Here is a 27,431-nt window from a genome sequence, read left to right on the forward strand (position 1 = left end):
TCTGAGAAGCGCGAGCAGCAATCCGGTCGGCAAGTCCCATGTCCCATGCAGAGCTGACAAATTGGATGAATAGGGGTCTTCTGGGGAAAAGACAGGACCTCGCCTTTCTTTTACGTGGTTAAGGGAAAGAGAAGTGGACGGTCACCTCCATGGATTTCCTGGTAAATTCAAAGAGGAAGGACCCTCCGAGGGTCAGGGAGAAACGGTGAGAGAGCCGAGGGCAGGAGCGGCCTTCGGCAGACCGGACCATCCGCCGCTTCTGCCGGGGGATGCTCCCCAGCCGGGTCTCTGCCTGGCCGTCCCAGGGGGGGAAGGAGGTGAGTGGCACAGACAACAGGGACTCGACTCTGTGGGCTGCCGCTTCCTGGCTGTGTGTCCTCGCGAATCTCTTAAGCTTTCTGTGCCCCAGCTCCCTCCTCGTTAAACAGGGGGAGGTACCGATCTGTCTCTGTTTCCTGCGGCTACTGTGACGAGTCATCACAAACCGGGTGGCTTAAAACAACAGATATATATCCTCTCGCAGCTGGAGCCAGAAGTCTGAGATCTGGGTGCGGGTGGGTCCGTGCGCCCTCTGAAGGCTCCAGGCGAGGGTCCTGCCTGCCCCTCCCAGCTCCTGGTGGCGGCTACGTCCCTGGCATTTCTCGGCTGTGTGATCGTGGGCGAGTGACTTCGCGCCTCCCAGCCTCAGCTCTCTCATCTGTGAAGTGGGGGTTGGAATTCCTGCCCCATGGAGCGTTTGAAATGACTGAATGCCAAATGCAGAGCGTGTGGGAAGCCCTCCAAAACGTTAGTTCCTGTGTTGTAGGTTTGCTACGCCCCTTTGGGAAGATCTTCAAGACCCCGGAGGGAGAGAGGACCTCAGAAAATTCCAAGCAGAGTCACCATAAGATCCAGCACTCCCACTGTGGGCGTATACCCCCAAAACGGGAGTCAGGCTCACAAAGACACCCCTGCACCCACGGTCACCACAGCATCATTCACGATCATCGAGACACGGACACAGCCCGAGGGTCCACGGACGGATGAATGGGCAAAGGAAACGTGGTACGTACGTACGAAGAAATATTACTTGGCCGTCAAAAAGAAGGCAGGGCCATTTGCGACAACATGGATGGACCCGGGACGTGGTGCTCAGCCGGTAAGCCGGTTGCAGAAGGACAAATGGTGTGGGACACCACTTTTCTGAGATCTAAAACAGTCCGGTGCCCAGAGCCGAGGGCAGGATGGTGGTGGCCGGGGCCCGGGCCCCGGGGAGGGATGGGAGGCGCTGGTCAATGGGCACCAAGCGCCGGTGACGTGGGATGAACGAGCTCTAGGCCTCTGCTGGCCAGCACTGCACCTGGACGTCACGATGCTGAGAATTCGCTAGGAAGACGGGTCTCTGGCCACGCGTTCCTCCCACCGAGAAAACCAAACACGAAAGCACAGACGGACACGGGAAGCTGGGAAGGCGGTGGGCGTGTCGCCCGGCCGCGGTGATGGTGATGCTGTCGCGGGCGCACGCACGGGTCCGGCCCCACGAAGCAGATGTGTCAAGCTTGCCCAGGCTTCTCGTGGATCCGTGATATCTCAGTAAAGCTTTATAAAGGGCAGACGAGCATTCAAGCCTGAGCAGCAGTGACAGCCGGGTGAGGACGTGGTGCTGCCATGGGGAGGTCACGGTGGCTCTGGGTGGGGGGGCTGGACCCTCCTTTGGGGCTCCTCGGCTGTACCACGTGCCCCGCTCAGGCCTTGTGTCCCCGTGGTGGGCCGCCCACGGGCCCTGGGCATGGCGCGGGCCCCGCCTGGAGCAGGCTCGGGGCAGGCGGTGGCATGCGGAACGGTGCGCTGTGCAAAGGGCTCCGCCCGGCCAGCCACGAAGCCCGTTGGGATCGGACGCGGATGGACACGTGACTGAGCATCCTCGCAGCTCCCTGATGCAGCCCCGAGTGGGCCCGGCCCCTGGCGGGGCTCACGGGGGCTGCCAGTTAACGGAGAGGTGTCCCAGGAGGTCACGTGAGCCCGGTCGCGGGTGCCCCTCACAGGGGAGGCCGGAACGCTCCCGTCTGTGCGTTTGGAGGGCAAAGGAAACACTGTCCCATCGAATAAATGAAGGTGCGGATTGTGGCTTTTTAAAACTCCGTGACAAAACCCAGATGGAGGAAGAAAAAACCCCCAAACCTCATTTCATCTCGCCGTTCGTGTGTTAATTGAGAAAGCGAAAATACCAAGATTAATTCCCATTCAAATCTGCACCCACCTAAGGTTCTCGAAAATGAAACTCCATTAACGGTTCCTTCTCATCTGTACCGTGGAGCATGTTCCCTGCCTGGGGACACCGCTCTGGCTCCTTTTCCAGGCCGGGCACAGCGGGGGCTCTGTGAGCTTTTGGAAAGCGACTCCCCCCTCCCCCGTACCAGGACACGATGCGGTTATCTGAGAAAACTTGTCATTTAGAAGCTCTTAAGGTGACGCGAGCCAGCCTCTGAAATAACACTGAGTGACTTTCAGGTCTGATTACACTGAGTGGCTGAAAGGACTCGCTCTGAGCAAGTCGATCGCTTGTCGTTTCTGTGGGCGATGGGAACACGAGCCCCGCATTTATTGGCCAGAATGAGGACGCGGCGGACACTACGACTGCCCGATGGTGCCACTTGGAGAGAAATTATATATGCTCGCGTCCCCGCCTGCTAATAAAGGCTGCCTTTTCAAGTCCCCTCGAGCAGGAAAAGGGACACCGTGACTCTCAAGCCACTTTAGACTCCGGCACAGCCCGAGCAGACGTCCGAGTCCTTGGTTTGGTGATGAAACCTCAGATAAGAGATGACGGAAAACCAAGACAGGAACGAGTGTCCGGTGGGTGGCTCGTCCCCTCCTGTCACTCAGGGAAGTGGGCTCCGTGGGTCTGCTGCCGGGGCGGGCAGGGCTGCCGAGCACGGCCGGGCAGGCTTCGCGCTGCACGCGGGCCCCACGTCACGTTCCAGACACGGCGAGCGTCTCGTGGAAGGCCGTCTCCTCGCCATTCGCACGAAGACGCTGCCTGGGCTGGTGGCCAGTCGTCCTCCCGGACAGCGTGGATTTCTGAGTGCACAGCCCGCTCTCAGACAGAGGACGGGTTAAGCCCGGACCAGGCGCTCCCTCAGCTTCAGTAACGAAGGGCATGTGGATTTACGTAGCAGGCAAGCGGGAACCTAATGTATTTCGTTCACTCCTTAAACTCAAAGTCTAGAACATTCTCCTGCCGCCGTGTGGACATTCAATAAATATTTGCTCAAAGAGTGAGTGGTTAGTCAATATGTAAGGAGAGACTATTGTGGCTGGCTTGCCAGCTGCCCTTAGCTGTTTCCCCTTTGTCTTGGGAACAGTCATCACGGATGGTGAATTTTTCGGGAGCGGGGGAAGGAACGAACGATAAGTCCCTCCATAAAGAAGGGTAAGGAGGAGCCTTGGTAGAAAGTTCGACGAGCGAACGCAGCCCCTGCTCACAGCTAAGGCTCCCGTTTGCCCAGTGCCACTCGGTCGGGGTCGGGGAGGCTCGCTTTCCCGTATCTGGCTCCCCCGGGCCCCTCGCCAGGCCAGGGGCTCAGATGTGTGGGTCTCGATACTCCCCACAGCCTCACAAACTACCGCGGACCCTGAAGAGCTTTTGCCTACACGGGTCAGACGTAGAGACATTGATTGCGTTAACAACTACAACCAGAAGGTGGGGGGACTCGAGGTGACAATGACACATACTCCGTTAACTGTTAGAGTGAGGACATCATGCTTACGTCCGTGCCCTCGTGACCAACCACGTCACAGCGTTCCAGGCGTCCCAGCCTCGTGAAGTCCTCCCCCACGTCGGGTCAGCATGGCTGACGTCACCCACAGAAAGCCGCAGTGTGGACGGCACGTGACCTCCGAGGTGCCACAGAAGGCCTTGCAGCTTCCCTCTTGGTCCCCAGGGAGAGCCAGCTGCCATGCTGTGAGGTCACTCGAGCTGCCCTCAGGAGAGGTGCTAACTTGCCAGCCAAGAGAGCGAGTCGCCTGGGGCGGCCCCTCTAAGCCCCGTCCAGCCGTCAGCGATGCGGCTGCACGAGCGTGTTCACTGCGGGCTCAGGAGGGACCCTGAGACGGGAGCCCCAGCAGAGCCGGTCCTGAACCCCCGGCCCTCGGGGGGGTTTTTATTATCCATCCACGGATAACTGCTGCCTTCATCACCACCACTCCAATAACCTAGCCACCAGCTTACATTAACATGAATTAAAATTAGATGAAGTTAAAAACTCAATTCCTCTGATACTCCAGCCAATTTTGAGTGTCGGTGACCTGTGCAGCTGGTGGCTCCCACACTGGACAGACCTGCCACACCGTTACGGAGAGTCCCACTGGAAAGCACTGCTTTATAAGTTTCTAAATTGGAATCTTTGCCTTCCAAGGCTGTAACTGAAGTTATGTAATGTTTGGTGAGACATAGAAGGCGTATACATTGTTATAACTCACCGATTCAATGCGAGCAGCTGTCGGCCACCTACTAGATGCCGAGCAGTGCTCTGGAAGTTGGGGACACAGCAATGAGCAAGCCCAGGAACCTATAAACATGAAGATGGCCAGGCAGAGGGGAGATGGACGACCGATCGGTCAACTGACACACACGGAGCCACGTCTGGTGGTGACGGGGGCCGCAGGAGGAATCTGGCAGAAAAAGGGGGTGGTGGGGTCGGAGGTCCCTGTGTTACCCTAACAGGGTGGTTAAGGAGGGCTTCAGGGAGGAGGTGGCATTTGAGCAGGATCTGGATGGAGCAAGGGGCAAGCACGGAGGTCATGAGACCTCCGAGGGCAGCAGTTCCTGATCCCGGATGTGCATCTGACTCACTTAAGAAGGGCTTGAAAATAGGCCCATGACTCCAAGGACATTGATTAATTGGCTCTGGGCATGTGGCTGGAAAGCTCTACCTCCCCCCACATCACGCCCGGGGTCCTGACGAGCAGTTAGGGCTCCGGGGCCAAGCCGCTTCAGTGTCACCGTCGAGGGCAGATACGCCAATGCTGGGCCCCACCACCGACCCGCAGAACCAGGACCTCTGGGGCGGCAAAGCAGGTAACATGACGGAGAGCAGAAGCTTGGAGAAGGTCTGCGTCTCCCACGCCCTCCGTCTACCCATGGGAAGCACAAGTTCGGACCACGACGCTCGTAATACGACAGGCGACGATAAGGCCTCCCGTTTGCTGAGCGCTCGCCGTGTGGCGGGCAGTGGGCTGGGGACCCCGTACGGGACAATGAGTGGGTAACCCTGAAATCGTGAGCACTGACTCACAGCAGCTTCGCGCGCACGTCATGGATTTGCTTTATAGATAGACGTCGGTGCCGCTTAGCTGGAGCGAGAGGTATTTTAAAATTTAATTCCGAAGCCACTCCCCACCTATTCTGCCCGAAGGGTTATTTTTCAACTGAGCAAACGTTGGTCAATGGGCCTAGAGCATCCAAATCATCCTTGACACGCTCCTGGAGAGCTACAAACATGAAATTTTGAGAAGGGGCAGAGAGGTCAGGGGAGGACGGTTTTGAAAAACAATAAAATGGTATTTTTCACTGTCTTCTCACAAACAAAATTCTCCGATTCCTGTCGGCGGAGACCGCAGCCAGCTCTTTGAAAGGCCTTCGTGTCTCCAGCCCTGAGGATTTTGCCCGCACGGTCCCCGCGGGCCCCGAGGCAGTGTTAAGTCGTCCTTCACTTATAGATTGACAGGCGGGCCCGCCAGCCCGTCTGGGAGGCCGTGGGTCTGCTCACGCACCCTCAGCGCCCCGCACCTGCTTCTCTGCATTCGGCAGTGTCGAAGGATGCAGATGAGCAAGCACAGGACACAGGGGCTGGAGAAACCCAACCGCGGGGTCCAGACACCCCAACAGACCCCATGACATCTCCCTTGGGTGTGAGCGGCCACGAAGCCGGGAAGGAAGATGGCCCGGTTGTGACCAAGCGCTTCGGATCACGTCTGTTTTCTGAGAATAATCGAGCTGGGTTCTCTGGGCAGCAGAGCCTGGAGGGAGCTTGTAGCGTGTCCTTCGCTGTCATGCGGGGTCCTGGCTGGAAGCAGATGGCCTCCCCCAGAGAGGCTGAGCTGGAGGGTGTGTAACGCGGGGCTATCAACAGAACTGTGACAGGGTCGCAGGCAGCGGCCGAGACGGTGCGGCCCGGACGCCCGCCCCAGCGGGGACTCCTGGGCCAGGGAGGGCTGCCCGGTCACCGGAACCCAGAGAGAGGCGGCCACGGAAAGCGGACGCCCCAGCAGGACAGGAGCCGTGGGCAGAGAGGACCACACCCTGACAGACGTGCACCGCAGGTGGGGGGTGAAGCAGGCCACATCCATGGCCCGGGGCCCCCAGAGCAAAGCGCCACCAACTGTGTGGCTCACGACCTCTCGCGGCTGCAGGCCGGGGGCCCCCAGGCAGGGTGTCAGCAGGCCCCCCAAGGAGAAGGGTCTTCCTGCCTCCCTCCTGGATTCTGCGGGTTGATACAGACTCTCGCTTTCCTCAGCCTGTAGCTACGTCCCTCCTGTCTCTGCCACCGTCCCCAGGTGGCCTTGCTCCCTGCTTCTCCTCCGTGTCCAAAGGTCTCTCTCTCTGCCGGGACACCAGGCATTGGATCTAGGACTTCATCCTAACTTAGGCGCATCTGCAAAGCCCCGACTTCCATGAGGCTACACTTGCATGGGCACGGGTGGGGTGGGGTGGGGAGTAAGGGGTGTAGTGAGGTGGAACAGGGAGTTAGGGTGTCAGTGTCTATTTTTGGGGGACGCAATTCAAGCCACCACAGAAGACTCTCTCTCCCCACTCTGTCCACTGGCCAAACCCACCAGAAGCCAGAAGCTGAGCACCCTCTCTTGCTGCATAGTCCGGGCAGGGAGGCTCCAGGGGTCCCCCAAACCTTAGTGAATCTCCCTGATACCCTGGGAAGGTGAAGGTTAGGATCGTTATTTTGAGAACAGGCGGTACTTTCCTTTAAACAGCCCATGATAATCACTTTATTTTAAATTTGATTTTATGCAGAGAGATATGGATGCATTCTAGGAATTTTAAAAGCTTTATACAAGAAAAAGACCCTAACTTCTCACCGTGGTTCAGGGGGCAGGGAACATGATTTTATCTTAAGCGTGCAAAGGGAAAAAAATCATAATCATGAAATGCTTCGAAACTCCAGGCAAATCTCGCCACCTCCCAGGAAATGAGTCAGGTGCTCCTCCCAGGCTCAAAGCTTGAGGCGTCTGCAGGAGCACTGGCTGCCACGTGGCCACCATGAGTAGACTGAGAGCAAAGCCAGGAAGCAGCTGGGTCCTAGTGACAGGACCTGAGTCCCGATCACTGTGAATGAAACCAGCACGAAACTTCCGGGCTTTGGATTACACAAGCCACTGTGCTTAAGCCATTTTGGGTTAGGCCTTCTGCCACATGTAACCCCCAAGTCCCAATCGATATACTTCTCAACGTGGTGCAGCGAAGCCTGCCCACCCCGAAACTGGACGGAAGTCCCTGGCACAGACGGCTGAAGCTACACTTCAAAGTACCCGTCACACGCCTCTGAACCACCACCCTCTCTGTGTCTCCCGTGGGGGGTCTTTGTCTCCCGCACACGTAGGGAGTGTCCTGGAGACTCGCCGCAGGGCGTGGCGGACAGGGTCGTGACTCTGGGGAAGTACAGTCCAGCCTCTCACCATCCTCCTCCTCCCTTGCTTGCTGCCAGCTCCACGGGCCCAGCTAGGAGTCACTGACGGGCTGGCGTGTGCTGCGTTTGTGCCGTGTTGTGTCAAATTTCTCGTGTAGTGAGGCAGAGGCCACAGTATCCATCCAACTTGAAATCAGATACCAATAGGATGGGTAAGGAAGTGTCATATGTCGTTTCTAGGCCATTGCTTAGAAGACTTTGCATGTGACTGTCCGACTGTCTGTTCCTCGGTCACAGAGCCCGAGAAGGCCAGATGGTGCTGACGTTAGAGCTGCACGGTGTGATGTGTCCACCGGGCTTGGTGCCTGGGGGACCACACAGAACAGCCTCCTGTCATTTAAGCCGCGTTTTATAGGCAAGAATAACTACGTTGCATCAGATGCCGGAGAATCGAGGGTTGTCTGTTGCACCAGCATAGATGCATGTGGTAACCTAACATTTCCTTCAAAAAAACCCCCCAAAAACTAGAATAGACTTAGAGAAGAAAAAGTAAGCAAATAACACTAGCTTTGGTGCGCGATATGGCAAATATCATGAGGCCGATATGAAAATAACCAAAGATGAGAAACGTCACAGCTTCCAGCCCGGAAAAAAGTGGGAGACTTTGCATGTCACCTCTCGTAATGAAACAATGCAGTAAACATCCTGGGAGCAACAGGAGGGACAGAGGACGCGATCGGACAGCCGAGCACAGGAGCGTCCGTGATCACGCACGCCTTACCATGGCCAAGGGGACGATGCCCACCAAGTCCTTCTGGCTGATGAAGACCTCAGACACGGCGAGGTCCGTGGTCCCCTTCCGCGGGTACTCGACCTGCCAGGTGATGGGCTGGGTCCCCGAGAGGCTGCTGAAGCTGGCGATCTCAAAGTTCATCTGCACGACCTCATGGAACGAACCGCTGCTTCTGGAAGGGAGCAAAGGAAGACAGCTTTTAGCCGGCTGTGTCCAGGGGGAGGACCCTTCTCTCTCTCTGGCCCTCCTCCTCGCCACTGGAGCTAGAATGTAAGGACCAGGACAACACGGTTCGGGGACAGCACCTCGGGCTCGGTGCCAACGGCGAGTCAGGGACCTGGGGGGCTTGGATGGAGCAGCACCCACAGGTGAAGGATCTGGGCCAAGAGTCTTCAGCATCGGGCATTAACCAGTGCATGTACTGACGAGTCTCCGGGATTGATTTCCCCTGGCTCTTCAGACAACGAGTTAACCCAGTTCATCCCGCCCTTGCACTATGAACCCACATGACCTTTGAACTAAGTGGATCCCCTTTAAATCCAGCTCTGTAAGTGTGGCCGATGCCGTGGGTGGCTCGCTCAACACCATTCAACCCTTTCCGAGCATACTGTCCTGTCCCATGGAGGCCGAGAAGCAGGAAATGACATTGCCAGGCTCCCTTGCAGCTAGACGCAGGCTTGAGCAGATTCCACGTCTCAGAGACCCTCCTCTGTGACTGAGATGTGGACGCGGGTTCTAAAGGAGGAGCTGGGGACGGAGTTAGGATTCTCTGGTTCCTCGGGGTCAGCGCTGGTGGCATGTTGTGGCTGCAAACTCTCCCTGAGGGGTTGGGCATTTTCCTTGTCAGTTTTACCCCTGGCCGTGTGGCAAATACGGTCTTCCAACAGCTGTCTTAGAAATTTACGAAACTGCCCAGCACCCTTCAGTGAAACCTCTTCTGTGCAGGGGGACCCGTCAGCTAAAGGGACTCTGTTGTCTGTAACGAGGAATTCTGAAAAATACCTAAGCTGAAATTGGGTCTGTAATGCATAATACTGACAATGCTGTGTCTGTGTGTATTAATACTTGTGTGTGTGTCGTAATGCAATGATGCTGCAATGCTGTGTCTTTGGCATGACAACATAGCCAATCTGTGTAATGCATATGTCTGTGATATGTATAATGTCCTTGTGTGTCTAGTATCTATTAATATAACCAATGTATACTTATTGTGCTGTGTCATATTGTCTGTGTGTCTGTAATACCTACTAATATATACTATACTCTAATACTCTGTCTCTGTCTCTGTCTCTGTCTATGTCTATGTCTATGATGTCTATGTATATTTTTAGCAAACTCTCCCCAGCGGTTCTGTTACTTTGGGAACTATTGACAGTCCAAGTGTCTCATTTTTTAGATGACGATATTAAGGCCCGGAAAAGGGGAATGGCCTGCTGACGGCCACACAGCTCACTGGTGGCAGAGTCCTGGTTCCGAGTCCCAGGCTCTTGACAGTGTCCTCCCCTACGACAGCTGGCGGTGGAGCATGGACACCCGGCGAGTGCCTCCAAGACGGGGTCGGCACGCTGTGGCCTGCGAGCCCCAGGCCGCCTGCCGCCAGCTTCTGTAAATAGTGCCATTGGAACGCGGCCCCGTCCGCTTGTTCACACTTTGTCTCTGGCTGCTTCTGACACGGTCGAGTAGCTGTGTCGGGTAACGTGCCGCCTGCGGAGCCTGAGGTATCGACAATCTGGACCTTTACAGAAAACGGTTTGCCAGTTTGTTTAGGTCAGAGAACGGGGCGTCGAAGCAGCTTCCTGGAGCCAGTGAAGGGAAAGAGTCAATACTGCAGGAAACACGGCTTTCCAGGCGCACAGTGGGTCCGCAGGGCGGGCCAGGGATCCCGTCAGTTCCAGAAGGTCCCTCCGGCTCTCGCCTGGATGCTGAGTGTTGCTGTCAGGGGTGGGTTGGCAGTTACAGAGTCCCAGCCGGGAAGGCCGCGTGCTTCGGGGGACTTCAGGGTGTTTTCCAAAGCACTTCGAGAAAGAGAAAGCACATGTGCCGAACAGCCATGTCCGGGGCGTGTGCTGGTTCCCCGGACGAGCAGGGGAGAAGCCCTTTCCTTTGCGGGGGGCATAATCGGTTTGGGGGGGCTTGCTCCCCAGTCAGAATGCTAATTTCTCATCCCATCACCTTCAACCTTGCACAGGGCCGGGGCAGGGGGTGACGGAAAGGTCACCGCACCAACCACAGCACTGGGCCCATGCGTCTTCCCCACGCTCTGCGGGCCGGCTGTGGGGTCCAGAGAATCCTGGTGTAGGAGATGCTGGGTGCGCCTCTGGGGGGTAATAAATCGATTAGTTTTCCATGCTGCAAATATTGGGTCTCCAAGGATTCTATTTAAAGAATAAGAAAGAGGGGAAGGAACGAAGGAAGAGAAGAGAGGCGGGGACTCAGGTGTTGGAGCCGAGACGTCATCCTACGGCTCTTTACAGCGACACACGAGTGTCGGGATCCGGGCCGTGAGCTTCCAGACTGCCCGAGTTCAAGTCCCAGCTCGCTGGCTGCTGGCAACTCTGCTTCCCCTCCCGCGATTCACAGAGTGGGAATACTAATCCTCCCCGTCCCCTAGAACCGATACGAGGGCTGACTAAAGAGAGAACAAGTCTCATGCACGGAGGCCAGAACTCGGCACTAGCAAACGTCAACCAGCCTTAGCTGTTCTTGTTGGTGGCAGGTCTCATCACTGCGTTGGTTCTTAGTGACTATAGCTTCGGCTGCCTGAGGCGCCTTGAAAACTTGCCGCTTTCAGGCTGGCCCAGGAGCCCCCTGTGAATGAGCCATGATAGAGACGTGAATTCTGTGCCATCATAGTGAACCGGGACGCGTTCAGACTGGTCACTGTCAGACGCGACACCGTGGTACCCTGGTGGATGAAGCCCGAGGGAAGATGTGTGTCTGCAATTCCGTCTGTGGTCAGGGCCCTCTGCCGCCTCTGAGCCGACGCAAGTCTTTGCCAAGCCTTTGCCTCGAAGGGACCGAGAGCCCTCCAAGCCACCTGATACGGGGCTTGGGATATTGTTAGGGTACTAAGTAGAAGGAGTTAAAGCCTTCTGGGACTGCAGAGAGCACCCCAGAACCGCCTCTCGCTAGAGATGGCAGAGAGTACCCCAGAACCGCCATTCACTAAATCAACAGTGCAGATTTACTGCAGTAACGTTTGAAAGAAGTTTTAAAAAAAGCTTACTCAAAACCTAATAAATTCCCCCAAGAGTCACAATAAAGTTTGGACCACTCGAAACCCAATTTACCAAACCTCTTAGCTGCTGAACTCTTATCTTGTGAGACAGTGGAGTCTGGGGCTGTGTTAAGGAGCCAAAGGGCTTCACCTGCCCCCGCGTGGCGTGTAAGGGGGGCGGGTTGCAGCTCCAGAGTCGCCGTCAGCCACTGTGGACGGCTCCACGTCTGTAGAGAGAAACAGACTGACGGAAATGAGGACGTCGCCTTCTGAGAGGGCAGCCACGCGGGAGGACGGTCACTGTCCCGGGCTCTGTTTTATGCGTCCTACTTCGCGTGCATGTCATGAAGGCAGAGGACACGTGGCCCCCGTGGGGAAGGCTTCGCCAGCAACCCCCGGTGACCCAGGAGACCGTGGAGAACTCTCCGTGGTGCTGAAGCCCCGTGGTTCGCCCCGCAAGCCGCGGGCCACGGGGAACCCCTTACTCTGGCTGACTAAGGGGGTTTAATGAGCGCCTCAGACTTGCTGGGAAGTGTGGGGGCAAAGGGCAGTTATAGGACGAGAACCTTGGAGAAAACCAGTTCTCGGCAGGAGGACACCCCCGCCGATGCCAAAAACGGATTTTCTGCTGAGCTCAGTCCGCTGCGTCACCAACCCCACGTTGAAAGTGCTGAGTGGGGTGACGTGACTGTCCGAGATGAGAGAACACACCCTAATTCAATGTGTCAGGGACGTGAGAAAAAAAGCCGGTCCGTTATGGAGAGTCACCTCTTTCGCCCCGCTGCATAATCAGCACACAGGACGAATTCAGGACGCGGGATGCTGGTGAAGGGCCGAGGGCAGGGAGAAACCTTTAAAGGCTGCCCTGTTTCCAGGCACGTCTACATTATGCTATGAGTTGGGACTTTAAAAAATGTCCTCCTCTCTGCCCCGGTCCCCAAAGCCGGAAGCCTTACAGGCACAGGCAAACGTGAAAGGGTGAGGAATGAGTGTGCCGACCTCACCGCGGGGCACGTCGATGGCGACGCCGCTTCTCCGAAGGAGATGGGCACCCCTCCCCCGAGAGCGGCCGGGACTTCGCCGCCCTGTGAAGCAGGGGCTCTCGATCTCGGCTAAATGTCACAATCACCCAGGGCGATGAAAAGAAAAACTCTCGATGCCCGGGTGGACCCTGGACCGATGGTGCCGGAAGCTCAGGTTTTAGTATTTGCAAAGCTCGGGTGATTTTAATGAGCGGCCAAGGTCGACGGGGACTGCTCTACTCAAAAGGGCTCTCTCCGTGATCACCAGCATTTCACTCCGAAATTATTATTATTCTCAGCTTCCTAGTGTCCGCGCAGCAATTTTATTAGGTAGGTGCCATCACCGTGAGCTCTGAAATCAGACGCACTTGAGTCTGAGTTCTGAGTTATGTTTAAAGAGTGTGTGTGGGGGGGGGCAGTGACCTTGGGCAGTGGTTACTTAACCCATCAGTTCTCAGTCTTGGTGACAATCTGGAATTACTTGGTGGAGGAGCTTTAAAGAATTCTGATGTCTCGCGTCAAGGATCTTGCCGAGGCTGTGACAGGGGCAAATGGTATGACGTGTAGAATTCAGGGCACGCAAGAGCAACTGTCCACCGGGTGTCAGCTCTGTCATGGCTGCAGCTACTCCTCCCATTCAGTACCCGGGCAAGGCTTGTACACCTTCGTCTTCCTAAAGCCACTGTGCCGGGATGCGCTCAACAGTAGGTGGGGAAATTTAAGACCCCAGCCAGCCTCCCCAGGTCCTGACCCGAGTCCCGCCTGTGCCTTCCAGGGGCCTAACACACAGGAATGAAGGATGCGCTGTTTCTCAAGGCGCTGACATTTCAGCTAAAGTAGGTCACGCTTTAGGAAGCACGAATGCTCGGCCCCGGGGTTAGCGATGCTTTCATGCCCCAAACCTGATGCTATGACCTTCCCCATCTCTTCCCCAGTTCACCCCACTCTGGCCTCCTCGGGAAGACTCACGGACACCGAGCCGCCTCCACCTCGGGGCCTTGGCGCTTCCCTCCCCCCAAGACACCCGCCCCTCGCCTGCGCCTGCATTCTGCATTCTTCCCGTCTCCCCGGCTCACCCAGCTGCTTTATCGAAACCACCAAACGACACGCCACACACTTAAACGCGTCCGGTTCATCACCTGGCCTCCCCTCTCTCCAAGGGAGCTCCGCGCGAGCAAAGACATCGCTTTGCTCACCTTGCGACGCGGCACGGCATCGACCCATAGGAGGTGCTCAGCAAATATTTGTTGAATGAATAATGAATGAGCGATTGCTCCCAGGAGCCGAGGTCCTCCATAGTCACTACTCATGCTCCTTCCCTCCCACTAGTCGGATCGAATTTCATTCCCACTCGAGGAGGGAGAAGGAGTCTCTGCCTAGTCGGGGAAGAGGCAGAAGCATCCTTTGAAGCTATCAGCCTTTCCAGAAGGCTTGAACTCCTTCCAAGAGAAAAGCGACAGGCAGAGCCCTTTGGAGGCCTTCCAGGGACGACACGCTCCAAGGTCCACTACGAAAACGTCCCATTTTCCAAAGATCACCGCTGACAGAAATTGGATCTGCTTCAAAGCTCGCTATTGAATTTCATGCCTGCTGAGCTCCACTAAATACGAAACAAAGAGGCTGACTTAACTATGCAAAAATATAATTTACAGTTAATGGCTGTAATTGATGAGGGTCTCATGGCAGCCCGACTGCTAAGACTAAAACGCTCAGGAAGGAAGTAAAAGGAAGTTTTACTTTCGAAACAGAAGGCGTGTGTTACTTAGCACCCAGCCCGGTTGCCCAGCCAGCCAGCATTCACCAAGCGCCCGCCTCGTGCCAGGCACTGCCACCTGGTACTAGAGATACAGACGTGGTCCACAGTGGGCCACGGTCCACCGTGAGGGGCCCACGATTCTGCGGTCAGTTCCCCACTTATGCGGCTAAAGACACAGCGGGGAGACGGACCGGAGTGGATGCGGAAGCCACATGTCTCGGGGCTGCTCGGCCCTTGTCCCTGGCTCCCTCTGTGGCATCTTCCAGGCAGGCTCCGTCGGAGTTGAGAGCGTGGCCTCATTCTCGCATCTGGAAGAATTCACACCGGCCACCTCCGCCGCCCTCTGTAACGTCCTCGACGCCGGCTGCCCGGCAGAGGTACCTCGTGAGGTTTTGTGACACCAGTGCTTTTTAGAACACGCCCCCCTCTCCTCCCTGAAGAGTCCGCCGGTCCGTGGGGGACCTGGCTGTCTCTTTTCCTTTTTTCCTGATCAAGCTTCCTAGGGTGTCTCTACCTGTCACCTGGACCATGGCGACCCCCTCTCCTCCCGGATTCTACACTTGCCTCTCTACAGTCTGTTCTCTGCCCAGAGGTCAGAGGGTTTTTCTATAATATGCAACTCAGAGGGCCACTTACAATCCCCCAAAGTCGCCCCGGCTTCCTGCGCAGTTAGAGCACAGCCCGAAGCCCTTCCCCGGGCCGCGTCCGCCAGCTCTGGCCCTGTCTGCTCCAGCTGCTCTGGGCCTGGTCCGCTCCACGCTCCACGAACTCGCCCAGCTCACTCGCTGCTCCCTCCGGCCGCTCTCTGTGCGGCTGGCTCCATCTCGTCACTGACCACAGGAGTCAACACCCGCAAGCGACTGAACACCGGCTCGGGCAGACAGACCCTCCCCGATACCCGCGCCCCAGAAACACCTCACCGCCAGACTGTCGTCACTGCGTGAGCGCCGTCAGAGACACTGCTTGGCTTCCCCGGTCCGTTTTCCGTCTCCCCCGCCAGGTGTAAGTGTCCCGAGATGGGAAACGTTGTCTGTCTTGGTCTCTGGGGACCTCGGTGCCTAGAATAGCGCCCGGTCACGTAGGGGGAGGTGGATAAGTCTGTATCCGTGAAGTGAGCAAACGTACGGTCCTCGGGTGTCGCCCCCGGCCTGACTGTCCTTGGGAAGCTCCGCCGTTTGCATCAGCCCGTGTCCCGTACACGCCCCGGATGTCCTTTCCTAGCGACACTTATCGGCGACTTCCCAGAACGTCACAGCCGAGGGGTGAAGCTCGCTGGGGCGGGAGGGATCGAAAGTCGGCTGAAGAAAAGGCGGGGACCAGGGCCTTCGCGGCGGCCGGCAGACGGGTGGGACGCGGAGGCACAGGACTTCTTCGCGAATCTGCCGTTCGCACGTGTGCGTGTCCAGCAGGGAAATGAGCATCGCTTAGGCGTCAAGGGGTCGCTGCCCCCCACCAGCCCTTGCAAACCTTCCTTTTTGTCTCCAGGGTCTCTTCGGTGTCCCAACGACAGGCACGGGACCGAGCCGCCTGGCCAGACCAGCCCTCCCCGATGCGACAAGGTGCGTTTGCTCCGCCCGGCGTCCCCGGGCCGGGGAAAGCCTGTGTTAAGTGCCTTGAAAGCATCGCTAATAGAAGACAGATGGGCCAAGACACGCTCCCTCCATCAGCGGGCGTGAGCCCTCAGTTATCCGAGCGGCTCGTGCCACGGAGGTGACAGAGCATCTGACGCAATCAGCGCTAAGAAGTGGATCCCGGCAGGAAGGGCTCGCGAGTCGCGAGGCGGGGGCCGCTGGGGCCGTCGCGCTCCGTGTCGGGGAAGGCAGGTCCTTCGAGCCCCGCTTCCCGTCACCTCGGGACCCGCGTGAGAGGCAGCCGGGTGTGACGGAACACTGGGTCGGCCGTCGAGAAGCGGAGCTCGTCCTGACGGAGTCGGCATTTCTCGGCGCCCATTCGATTGAATACGTGTTGACGTCATGGCTGTTCCCGCTTAGAGAATCGTCCTTCTACACTGAGCCGCGATGGGAGCTTAGCTTCCGGTGGCCCCCCCGCCCCCCGACTTTAGGATGAACTGGCTGCATCCTCCATTTTTCCTGGTGGCCAACGCGGCTTACCCAGGTGAGTGTGTCCTCCGAGACCTTGCAAAGAACAGAGACAGGAAGGACGGGCGCGTCCGGTTGCACGTGGACACTCTGACCGATGCTGGCCTCTCTGCCGCGAGGTCCCTGCCCTGTCCTCCGTCTGTCCCTGGTTCTTGACCACGTCCGAGTCCATCCTTCCACCGCTTACGACCCCGTGACCTCCCGCCCCGCGTCGCGCCCCGTCTTGGGCGTAAGTTACCCAGATTCGGTTTCTCACTTCGCAACCAGCATCGCTGGCCGATAACACCTCGGGTGCCCTCGTCCGTCCCGGGGCCTCGGCCTCCCCTCTTGTCAAAGGAGCAGGTGGCGAGATGCTCCGATCACCTCTGCATTGAGCTACGAAGGTCTGGACAGAGCGCGTGTGTGGACGCCACATCTGGCGTCAGCAAGAGCCGCCTGAAGAAGTGGGGGGGGCTTCGAGGACCTCCCCTTGAGTGACCTGCGAGGCGCAGCGAACCCTTTCATCTCCACACGCTGCCTTGTGCTGTGACACCACGGTGGTCTGCGCGCGAAAGGCAGGCAGACGCGTGAACAAATGTCCCCTCTGCGAGCCGTCACCAGGCCCAGCAGGAGAATCCGATACCAGGAGAGAAATGTAGTGGGTGGAAAAATAAACAGACGATCAAAACAGCATCTCCACACTCTGTTCTCCGCGGGGCAGTGTTACTTCCAGCCTCGCTGACCACTGTGACCTGAAGGCGGGGAGGACGCAGCCACCCCCGGCCCTGGTCCCTGGGCAGGTGGACAGTGGGAGGGATGTTTCACATCACAGGCGCCGAAGCCATACGCGTTTAGCCGATCCGATCCGAGGGGACCTCCAATTCAGAAAGAGCCATTTTTAGGTGTCTCGGAAGATAGAGTAAAGATGCCGAAATGAACCGCATCCTTTGAGAAATCAGTTTAAAGGCTGCGATTTCGTCTTGGAGTAAACTCGTTTAGGCGGGCTCCCCGCGCTCGGGGCTGCGGGCTGGATACCCGCGCTGTGCTCGCCCTGCGCGTGGGGCCGGCAGCCTCGTGGGAAACGGTTTCGATCCCAGGGCCCTGGCCCGCCGCGGGGTTGCGACGTAGCCATGACAGCCGGTCCCTTGTGATCTCCCATTCACAGCCTGGTTTGGGAAGGACAGGGGCTCTGGGACATCGGGGGTGACCAGCCTTGATGCCGCAAGTGCCTCTTTGGGAAAGAGCGACCGAGTGCCTGCAACGTGCAAGGGGGCTGAGAGGGAACGGGATCAGGCGGCCACAGCGGACTGTTTGCCGCGGCGCCTTCGTCCCGGCCCACGCATCCCGGGGGCGGGGGCTCCAGCAGGGCGTGACAGCGGCTGCTAAGAGTGGATGGGAAGCACTCGGCGCGTGGCCCGGCACAGAGCAAATGCTCAGGAGGCGGCGGCTGAAGGACAGTCTCACAGGTGCGTCTCCCTGCACCTGGCCTCCCAGGCGGTGGGTGCCCTGCTGGGCATCTTTGCAAAACTCTGCCGGTGGCTCGGAGCTAAGTCTGGTGAGTGACGATGCTCAGACCCTGGAGAGGGACTGGAGCTTTAAAGGAGGGAGGTCCTTGCATAGCTCATTCCCTCGAGGCAGGGCTCAGAAGGAGCCTCACCTTGGGGGGACCGACAAGAGCCCCCCACTCTTCTCTGGCTGTCAGGGAGCCAGGATTTGGAAGCCCGGCTCCTACCCACCAGCCAGCACCGTTTCCACATTCCTGCAGGCGGGCACGAGGCACCCTACAGACGGGATGCCACAGTATGAGCTGTGGCTGACCAAGATGACAGATGTGTCACGACCAGTACGAAAACAGTTGTTGAAAACCACATTTTGGGGCTCGGCGGATACACAGCAATAGCTACTTCACGAGTCATTCGAGACACGGTAGAATACGTGAAGGGAGCGAGCTGCTAACTTTAGCAGTTGGTAGGATTCCGGGAGGGCTTCATGGAGGAGGTGTCGTTGGTTCTGGGCGTTGAATGATATAGCGACTCTCCAGCACGCAGCTCCAGAAAGTTCCTCATTCATTCACGGTGGTTAATGCTTCCGGGGAACCCAGGTCAAGGGGGTTCCTCTGAAACGTGGTGGAGGTGGGGGTGGGGCCGGGGGCCGAGATTCAGGGTGATGTCGGCACTCTCTCCAACACCGGCACGCCCCGCTCACTGGACAGAGCTCAGCTGCCCCTCTGGGTACAGAATCCGGAGCGGCATCTGAGCAGGCCCAGGGCCGACCCCCCAACAAGACGCCCGGGATGGGCGGCCGGCCGGTGCAGGGACCGCCTCCTGCCCCTCCCAGGTGGAAAGGCAGGTCAGGGCATCTGACCTCTGGGCATCTTCTCCAACGCGGTCACCTGCAGAGCCACTCGGCGCAGACGCCCCGGAGCCTCCTGTGTGTGGGGCACGGACGGGTGGACGGGTGGCGTTTCGATGCGTTCCCTTCAGCGCGGGTGCCAGCTCTGGGCGTCATTTCGGGCTGGGTTCTGGGTGTCCGGGTTAATGTGAAGTGGGGCCCGAGAGGCGTGGGTGGTTCCCTTGTTCTGAGCTCCAGCACCCCAGCTGCTGACGAGCTGTCAGTGGTCCCGAACCTTCCCCTGCCCGGCTGTGTGGGACCATGGGGACAGGCGCCCCCAGCCTGGGAAGGACGAGATCTCCACAGGCCGTTCTGACGACCAGGAACCTCTCCCACTGTGGGGCAGCTGTTCGTCCTTCAGTGCTCGGCTCAAAATTCTCCGTTAGGGGTGCTTTTCATCAACTCACATTTCTTCCTCCAGCTTTTACGTAAGAGAGACCCCGTGCCTCATTACCGAGATGTTTCCGCCGGTGCGTTGTTACTTGTCTCCTTTATCTTCAGAAATGTCTCCTTTATATATGAGGTTTGTAGTACATATGATCAGCACAGAAGTGCATCTATATAATCAGATAAAATCATACATAATTGCATGCTCAAAAGTGATTGATAATTAGGGGCACGAAATCAAAGATGGTTGGTATATACAGATTTAATGAGCGATTTCTCTACCGATGAACTTCCAGGCTGTTTTTGGAGGTTCTCTCGTGTAGATGATGCCCCGTGAACACAGACAGCATCGATGCCTTCTCTGGGCGTGGGGCTGCGCCTCGTAGGAGCTGAACACCCGTCTGCTGAGTAGGAAACTCTAAATTGCTTTCTCAGAGTCCGGGCGCCGACTCGGTCCCCGTGGGGCGTCCCTCCCTGCTCCTCTCTGCTCCCCGCACGTCCCCGGCACATGCGTGAACTGCCACTCACGTGACAGGTGAGAAGCGGAATCTTACTGTTTAGACGTACCTTTCCCTAATTCCCAGAGAAGCCGAGCGTTTTTCCTTAAGTTCGTTGGCAACTTTTATTTCCTTTTCGGTGAATACCGTTCACATTTTTCGTTCTTTCCCACTGGATCGTTTCTGTTACTCTCGATGCTGCTCTGCGTCCGGTCCGTGGGCCGCAAATCTCTGCGACATCTTTTTCACGTGTTTGTCTCCCCGACGAAGCCGTGTGGTCACTGGAGCCTGAGACCCCGTCGCTCGAATCCCTCTGTTATCCAGCTCCCCGTCTGCCACAGGGTCAGGAGCGGCGTTTGCTGAGATGATGCCGAAGGGACGGGGTGCAGGGGGCCGCCCGTTTGGGCCCGCTGAGCGGGGCGCGGCGGCCCCCTGCACCTCGTCGGCTCGCGGCTGCACTGTCCTCGACATTTCCTCGGGGCTCCGAACCCTCAGCTCTACATCGCCCCCCGATTTGTGTCTCCAGGGCACGGGATAAAAGTCCGCTTTCCCCGTTTCCTCCCGGCTTTGTTCCTCTATGACCCGCAGCGTCCGGAACCCCCTGACCCAAGGCCCCTCCAGTGAATGCGGCACAAAGAGTCTATGAGAAGCCGGGAGGCCGGCGGCCTCCGCCGCCCGGCTCTGAAACTCGCTCCGGCTGGGTCTCAAACGTGTCCGGCGCCCCGGCTGGCCATTGTGACAACGGCGAACTTTGCGTTTAAAAGGCAAGAGAAAGAGGCTCGGATTTAAGGAGTCGGGGACTCTTCCCAACCGCTGTGCTGAGCGCGACCCTCTTCAAAGGACAGTCAGAGCCAGCCGTGAGATCGCGCTGAACCCACGGGTGCCACGCGCCCCTGGCGAATGCGGCGAGGGGTGTCCGCCCCGCACCCCCCTCCGCGGAGGGAAGCAGAGGTCTGCAAGGCGCCTCGTCACCGACACAGGCTGCACCTTTGTTCGGGGACTGGCTGGGTTTGGGAGCTCACTGTGATTTGCAAATTAAACATTTCTTTGGTCGTGTAGTTTAAAAAAAAAAGAAAAAATGTCCCTGGAATGGGGACTCCGGCGGCGCTGGCCGTGTCCGCGTGACGGTCCGCCATGCTTTCGCATCTGCCCCTCGGATCGCGTGCAAATTTCTCCCCGAGACTGAAGCCCCGTGATCTCCCCACTCCTCCGACCCCACTGAACTTCTGCATCGTGCCCTCGGCTTCGGGAGGGGACGGGGCTGTCTTGCTTCTCAAACGAGGGTCACCCTGCCCGCCAGAGGACAGTTTTGGTTGTCACCGCGAGGGTGGGAAGGTGCCACGGGCGTCTAGCGGGCAGAGGCCAGGGATGCTGGCTGACCCCGCAACACAGGACTACCGGCCCGAAGCGTCAAAACCGCCCGAGCGACAACACGAACGCCCTCTGGCGTGGGGAGGGTCACAGCACCGCGTGCCACGAGGCAGGGCGCGTGGGGGCGTCTGTCCCCCAATGTCGCCGCGGGGACCGGCACGCCCTTAAAGAAAGGCATTCGAGTGGACGCGAGCCATCGCGTGGGCCCGGCTGCCCGGAGCGTGAGTGAAGCTGGGCCGCTCGGTGGTGGGATGTGCGGGGCAGTCACCTGCCCTCCAGCGGTGGCCGGAGCCCGCTCCCGGGGCTGAGGGGGCCCCCTGGTCGCACCCACTCCCGGTGACGAGACGGTGCGGCCACCACTTCTGCACGTGGCGCTTGCTTTCCCTCGGCGGTGGTTACGTGCTGGTCCGTTTGTTTGCGGTGCCACCGTCTCCTGAAGGGACTTGGGGAAGTGACGAACCGTGAGGCACAGATGGCACAAACCAGCCCCTAAAAGTGAAAATCCCCAGTCCCTTCTATTTGGAGTAATGCTTTTCGTGACACGTTTGCCTTTTAAATTACGACCGTCTTTATCATTAAAAAAAAAAGCATTAAAATTTCCCAACCACAAATTAGGCAGAGAGAATGCATTTGGACGGCCGCTTGCATTTGATAGTTCGTGATCATTTCAGAAGCAGACTTGGAAAGCAGGAATGAGTCGGGATGGATGAGGGAGGAAAAGGCTATTATACCGGGGTGTGGGGACCAGAGAGAGACAGGTCACGAGTGAGTACCTGCGAAGCTTGGTCAGAGGTCAGGGGAAGGGAGAGGGTGAGAATTCACGTTGACGGTGACCCTCTGAGGCGGCCCCGCCCTTCCACCGGGAGGTCTGCAGCAGCAGGTGGCTCCCGGGGGATTTCGGGGGGGGCGCCCATCGGGGTTGGGGGCAGGAGGCAGCAGCTTGCCTAGCTTCGAGGCATGACCCACATTCTAATTTCCAAGGCACCTTCTGTTCCTGCGAGAGACAAGGATTGAGACGGACACTCTCCCGTGACATTCGGGGAGGACGGGGCAGGCCTCGTAGGGGCAAGGCTTTAATTGCATTTATTTCTACGTGGGCCTCTTGTTCACGGCCACTGATCCTGGGTTTTTCGTATTTAGGAATGATATGAAGTTTCCTCTTGAAATAAATGTGTTTAAGGAGGGAAAAGAAAGACGAGTTGACTTTACTAGAAAGCGGTGACCGAATAATCAAACACAGATGCTCTCCAGACACGCAGAAGCCCCGGTGGCGAGCGGGAGACTGTCCCAGGCACCGGAGGCACTGCAGAGGCTCCACGGTTAGCGGTACTTCTGACTTCTAAGAGGGGGCGGGCAGGACCCAAAGAGCAGGGACCAGAAGAGCCGGAGTCGTCTTGGCCCTGGGGGCAGATGAAGGCCACTGCTCTCTTTGTCACCTCGAGATGGGATCATATGACTTTTCGAAGATCGATAGCCACTTCGGGAGAGCAAGGGCAGAGGGGAGCTGAGCTGAGGACAGGGTGGGCCGCAGGCGAGGTTCAATCCCTTTATGGCGGATTAGCCCACGAAGGGGACGTGTCCGAGGCTGGGGACAGTGGCCATGTGAGGCTGCAGCGTGTCACTTCACAGGAGCACAGTTTTGGTTTCCAGGAAGCCCGGGGAAGATGTTTTCCCGGCTCGGGGTGGGGGTGTCCTCCAGTCTCCCATTTCAGGGGGGCCGCAACCTTGGGGTGTAAGTGGCACACGCACCCCCTCTCTTAATTTGCCAATTTTTCTCCCAACAGTGACAAGAAGCAGTAAAGAATGGGATGAAGGCCACGGGTCCACTCAGGTGAGTAAATAAAGAAAATGCTGGCCAGGTCCACACGGTGGGGCATTCCTCAGCCACAGAGAGGGAGGGAATCCTGCCACCTGCCACGGCATGAGGCTGGGGACAGCGCACTGAGCAAAATGAGCCAGACAGAGATGGACGGATACGCCTTCCGCTGCCACTTCTTTGTGAAATAGTAAACAAGAAAAGCTGACCTTACAGAAGCACAGTAGGATGGCGAATGCCACAGGCTGTTGGGGACAGAGGCTGTGGGGTGACGCTGGTTCAAGGGCACAGACTCGTGGTCGGCGGGTGGGAAAGTTCTGAGGATCCAGCATGCAGCATGGCGACCCCAGCTCACGACCATGTCGCACGCCTGAAATCTGCTAAGAGTAGACCTTGAGCGTGGTTGCACCCACACACACACACGCAGAAGGTAACAGTTGGGTAGCGTGGTCGCACACACGCAGAAGGTAACGGGGCGGTAGCTGTATTAACAATTTGGCTGCGGCCATCATTTCGCAGTGTCTGCCCGTGTCAAACTGTCATGTCATATGCGTTAGATAGATACCAGTTGCACCTCCATAAAGCTGGCGGGGGGCACACAGGTCCACGTGGCCCGTCCACAGTGGACCACGACTCAGCAGTAAGGGGAGCGAGGCGCTGACTACGCTACCACGTGGATGAGCTGCAGAAATATCTCGCAGAGAGAAGGAAGCCAGTCGACCAAAGACCACGCACCGAGTGACCCCGTTCATACCGGATTCCCAGAACAGGCAACTCCGCAGACACGGCAAGTCGGCGAGCGACTGTCGGGGGCGGGGGTGGGAGGGGAGCAGGATGAGCTCGGCTCGCAGCTGGGGGCTGCCCGTTGGGGTGATGAATTAGGTAGTGGTGAGGGCTGCATAAGTCTCTTATGTGCTGAAAGACTCTACCTTTTCAAAGGGCAAATTTTATGGTATGTGAATTATATCTCGATAAAAAATGATGAGAAATGAAAGACACAAGAGAGGTTAATTCTTAAAGCGTCTTTAAAGAGTTCCGAACGCCACTCTGCCCACAGTCTATTTCAACATCATCATCACCATCATCATCATCATCATCATCGACAACGGAAGCTTAGCTCCAGGCGGCAGACGACCGGCCTCCAGAACTGACAGCCCATTAGCTGAGCAATCGAGGACGAGTTGCTCGGTCCTTTCAAGTGCCAGCGTCCTGGCGCGTCACACGGGGATCGGTGCAGGGGACAGGAGTGACAGACGAGGAATGCAAAGCGCTTGGCCGCGCTTCCAGCAGACAGACAGCCACAGACACGTCGGCCATTATCGTCCACGGCAACTGCTGGAGTGCCCGCCCATCTCGGGGGAGGGAGGAGGACTCAAGGTCAGGGCCAAGGAGGACATGGCCGCCGAGGGGCTGTTTTCATTGGCCGAGCACATGGCCCCGCTCCCTACACGTGCATTCGAGGGCGCGCACTTCTTCATCCCAAATCATTTCAAAGGCTGCAGGACAGAGGGCGTTGACCCTCCTCTCTCAGACACGGGGACACAGCCGATTCCGCAGGGGGGGTCCCCGCCATGGCTGACACCACGGGGCACGCCGATCGCAGCCTCTGATGACTCAGTGGTCACGTTCTGTACTGTCAGGGGCTGCTGTAAAAGACCGAGCTGGACCAAAAGGCTAGTTAATGAGTGTCTTTCATGGCAAACGAGGCATGTTTAAAAGGCGCCCTTCCTAATACCGGATTCTGCGGTGTTTGTGTTTTCCACCATCTTCGATCTGGCTTAGTTTTGTAACTCGTACATAAACGGTAGCACTGTGTGTATATACTTCCTGTCGCTAGATATGCAAATAAATTGTGTCCAGTGGAGATTGATTCCTTTCTCCACCTAAGTGGGAAAAGTCAGTTTTTCACTATGTATAAATTTATTTCGTGGCCTATGCTTTCTAAATGCTCTTTTGAGTGGTTTTAACATTTTCCAGGTTCTCTCATTAATCGATCGTTGAACTAAAATTTTTGACACACGTTCATTTTACATTTGTAGGAGAGTCATGATTTTCCTGACTTTTTTTGGGTGGGGGGTGAGGAATTTTCCTATAACAATGCAAAAGTTGGTTGAAATGATTACTCCATAAATAATAATGATAATAACAATAATAATAATAATGCTACCCGTAAAGTCAGAGAAAGCACAGGGCTATCCACAATATTTGAATCAGCCAACTGAATCCAGATTTCATTTGCAGCATCAGCAAAAGCACCCGTGAGGGCAGCAGAAAAAGAAAGGAGAACCAGCCAGGCTCTGGCGGGACGTCTGGCCCAGGCCACATGCATCAGAGCAGTTTCTCCCGACACGCACGTCAGAACGAGGTCCGTGAAGGCCCGTGAGTGCGCGCGCCCGCTGCTGACCATCCGATGACACCGCCGATGGCGTGCTCCGGGTGTCTGTGTCTCCTCTCAGTGTGACAACAGTGGCGTGTGTGAAATTAATGTGTGGAGTGGGTGGTAGTGACAGTGGCAGTGTGTGTGGAGTGTGGTATGGCTACTTTTTGATTGTGGGGGAGGTGAGGTAAGTGTGTGTGTATGTGTGAGTGTGAGTGAGTGTGTGAGGTATTATTAGGTGTGAGTGGCTGTATAACGTGTGTGAGTGAGTGTGTGTGAGTATGTGTATGTGTAAAGAGTATGTGTAAAGAGTAATGTGTATGTGAAGTGTACTTAATATATGTAAGCATGAGTGATGTGTCTATGTGGGAAGTGTAATGTGAAAACATGAAGAGTATTACAAAGGTAATGTATGTGAGAATTATTAATACAACATATGTAAGGGGGAGGTAAATTAGCCAAGTAACAACATATGAAGTGTATTATTAATAATATTATAGCCAATAATGTATACGTGAAGTGTAGTAGTAATAATATGAGTATGGAGTGGAGTGTGAAGTGTGGGGAAATGCGTGTGTCATGTAACCAAATTAATATGTAATGATGATGTGTGTGAGAAATTGTAAGTCGTATAAGAGTGTATGTGAAAATTGTCTAGCTTATGTGTGTAGGTGTATGTAGTATTATGTGTATTAGCATGATGTGAATTACGTAACCATCTGTGTGTGTGAAGTAATATTATTAGCCAAATTGTGAAATTATGAGTAATATTAATGAAATTAGCAAAAAATTACGTATAATATCTATTATTATGTATATGAGAATATGTGTAATAAAATTGATGTGTGTATGAAATTAATGTGAAGTAATAGCCAATGGAGTGTGGGTGTAGATAGTATTGACAGTGTGTGTGTGTGTGTGTGAGGGGGTGTAGTCGTGGTGTATATTGCCTGCAGAAAGTGCAACGAACATGGATCAGAATCCAGGAGGCCGAGGCGGGGGCGAGAGTGACGGCTCCAGACATTTGGGTTGACATCGGACTTAACTTTTTTTTTTTTTTGTCTTTCATGATTTGGGCACAAGACGTAATGCAGTCGAGGCTCCGTTTGCGGCAGCTGTGTAAACGGTCCTCGTTTAACTGGAGACGATGAAAAATTAATCCGAGCCCAGCGTAACTAAGTTTTCACAGGGTAAAAAAAACGGAACCTTTGAATGTTATCATCCCCGACAGATGCTTGCTGACTGTCTCCATTTACCGACTTACCTGCTGGGGTTCACGACTCTCTCCATGCACGGCGTCAAGCGCGGGCTGTGTCTCGCTGTCACCTGGCTAATAAAAAGCCGATGGTATAAATGGAAAATGCAAATTGCGTTGTATTTTTCCCTCCCATCCGTCCTTTCTGCGCTGTCCACGGCTCGGCTGGGAAACCTCTGTCCGGCTCTCTCGATACGTTCCTTAGAGACAGGTGCCTGCCCACCTTGCTCAGGTAGGTGAGTCCTTTGCCGCTTCCCCCGTTAAAAGCTCATTAGTGCCCTTAACATCCGTGTTCGTAAGAGAGGCAGAGTGAACACCACGAACGGACCTGATTTTTGCTGCAGAAAGGGGCCTGCAACGCGGTCAGGCCCGAGCCCGCTCTGACTTTGGGTATGAGCAAGACCCCGTCTCGCTTACATCGAAGAGGGCGGCCTTTCAGAGGGCTCAACTGCGAGCAGGGGAAATCTTGGGGTGGGGGAGGCCACGTCAGACACTGTCGACCCAAAACACAAATGCTGGCGTTCCTAATGGCGCCAGCTCCCGTCACGGGCCAAGCACCGGACGCACGGCAAACTCATTTGCTCTTGACGGCCACCTCGACAGGTGAGAAACAACCTCGGTTTCACAGATGAGAAAACTGAGGTTCAGAGAAGTCGAGCATCGTCCTCGGCGCTGCCCAGCAAACGAGGGCGGAGCCTGCTGCCGGCCACTCCGCTGCGCTTACACGGTCCTCCTGTGAGCGGGACCGGCAATGCCCACACCTTAGGGGTACCGTGAGCATCAGGGGTCAGCAGAGCTGGACCAGGATGTGTACACAGGGGCGATGGAGGGACCGCCACCGGTGGGGTG

The 27,431-nt window shown here is 56.5% G+C and overlaps 1 protein-coding gene across 1 annotated transcript in view; it reads right to left on the bottom strand.

Annotated features, from left to right (window-relative positions):
- The window catches only part of TMEM132C (transmembrane protein 132C), a 192,120-nt gene that overhangs the window by 32,042 nt on the left and 132,647 nt on the right, over positions 1 to 27,431 (bottom strand). The window contains exon 7 of the mRNA XM_039879486.1: positions 8,404 to 8,587. Within this exon, the coding sequence (XP_039735420.1) occupies positions 8,404 to 8,587 (184 nt within the window). The remainder of the gene's footprint in view (positions 1 to 8,403; positions 8,588 to 27,431) is intronic.

The sequence above is a fragment of the Pteropus medius genome, unplaced genomic scaffold (genome assembly GCF_902729225.1).
Source record: "Pteropus medius unplaced genomic scaffold, Ma_sr-lr_union100, whole genome shotgun sequence".
In the NCBI taxonomy this organism is placed as follows: domain Eukaryota; kingdom Metazoa; phylum Chordata; class Mammalia; order Chiroptera; family Pteropodidae; genus Pteropus; species Pteropus medius.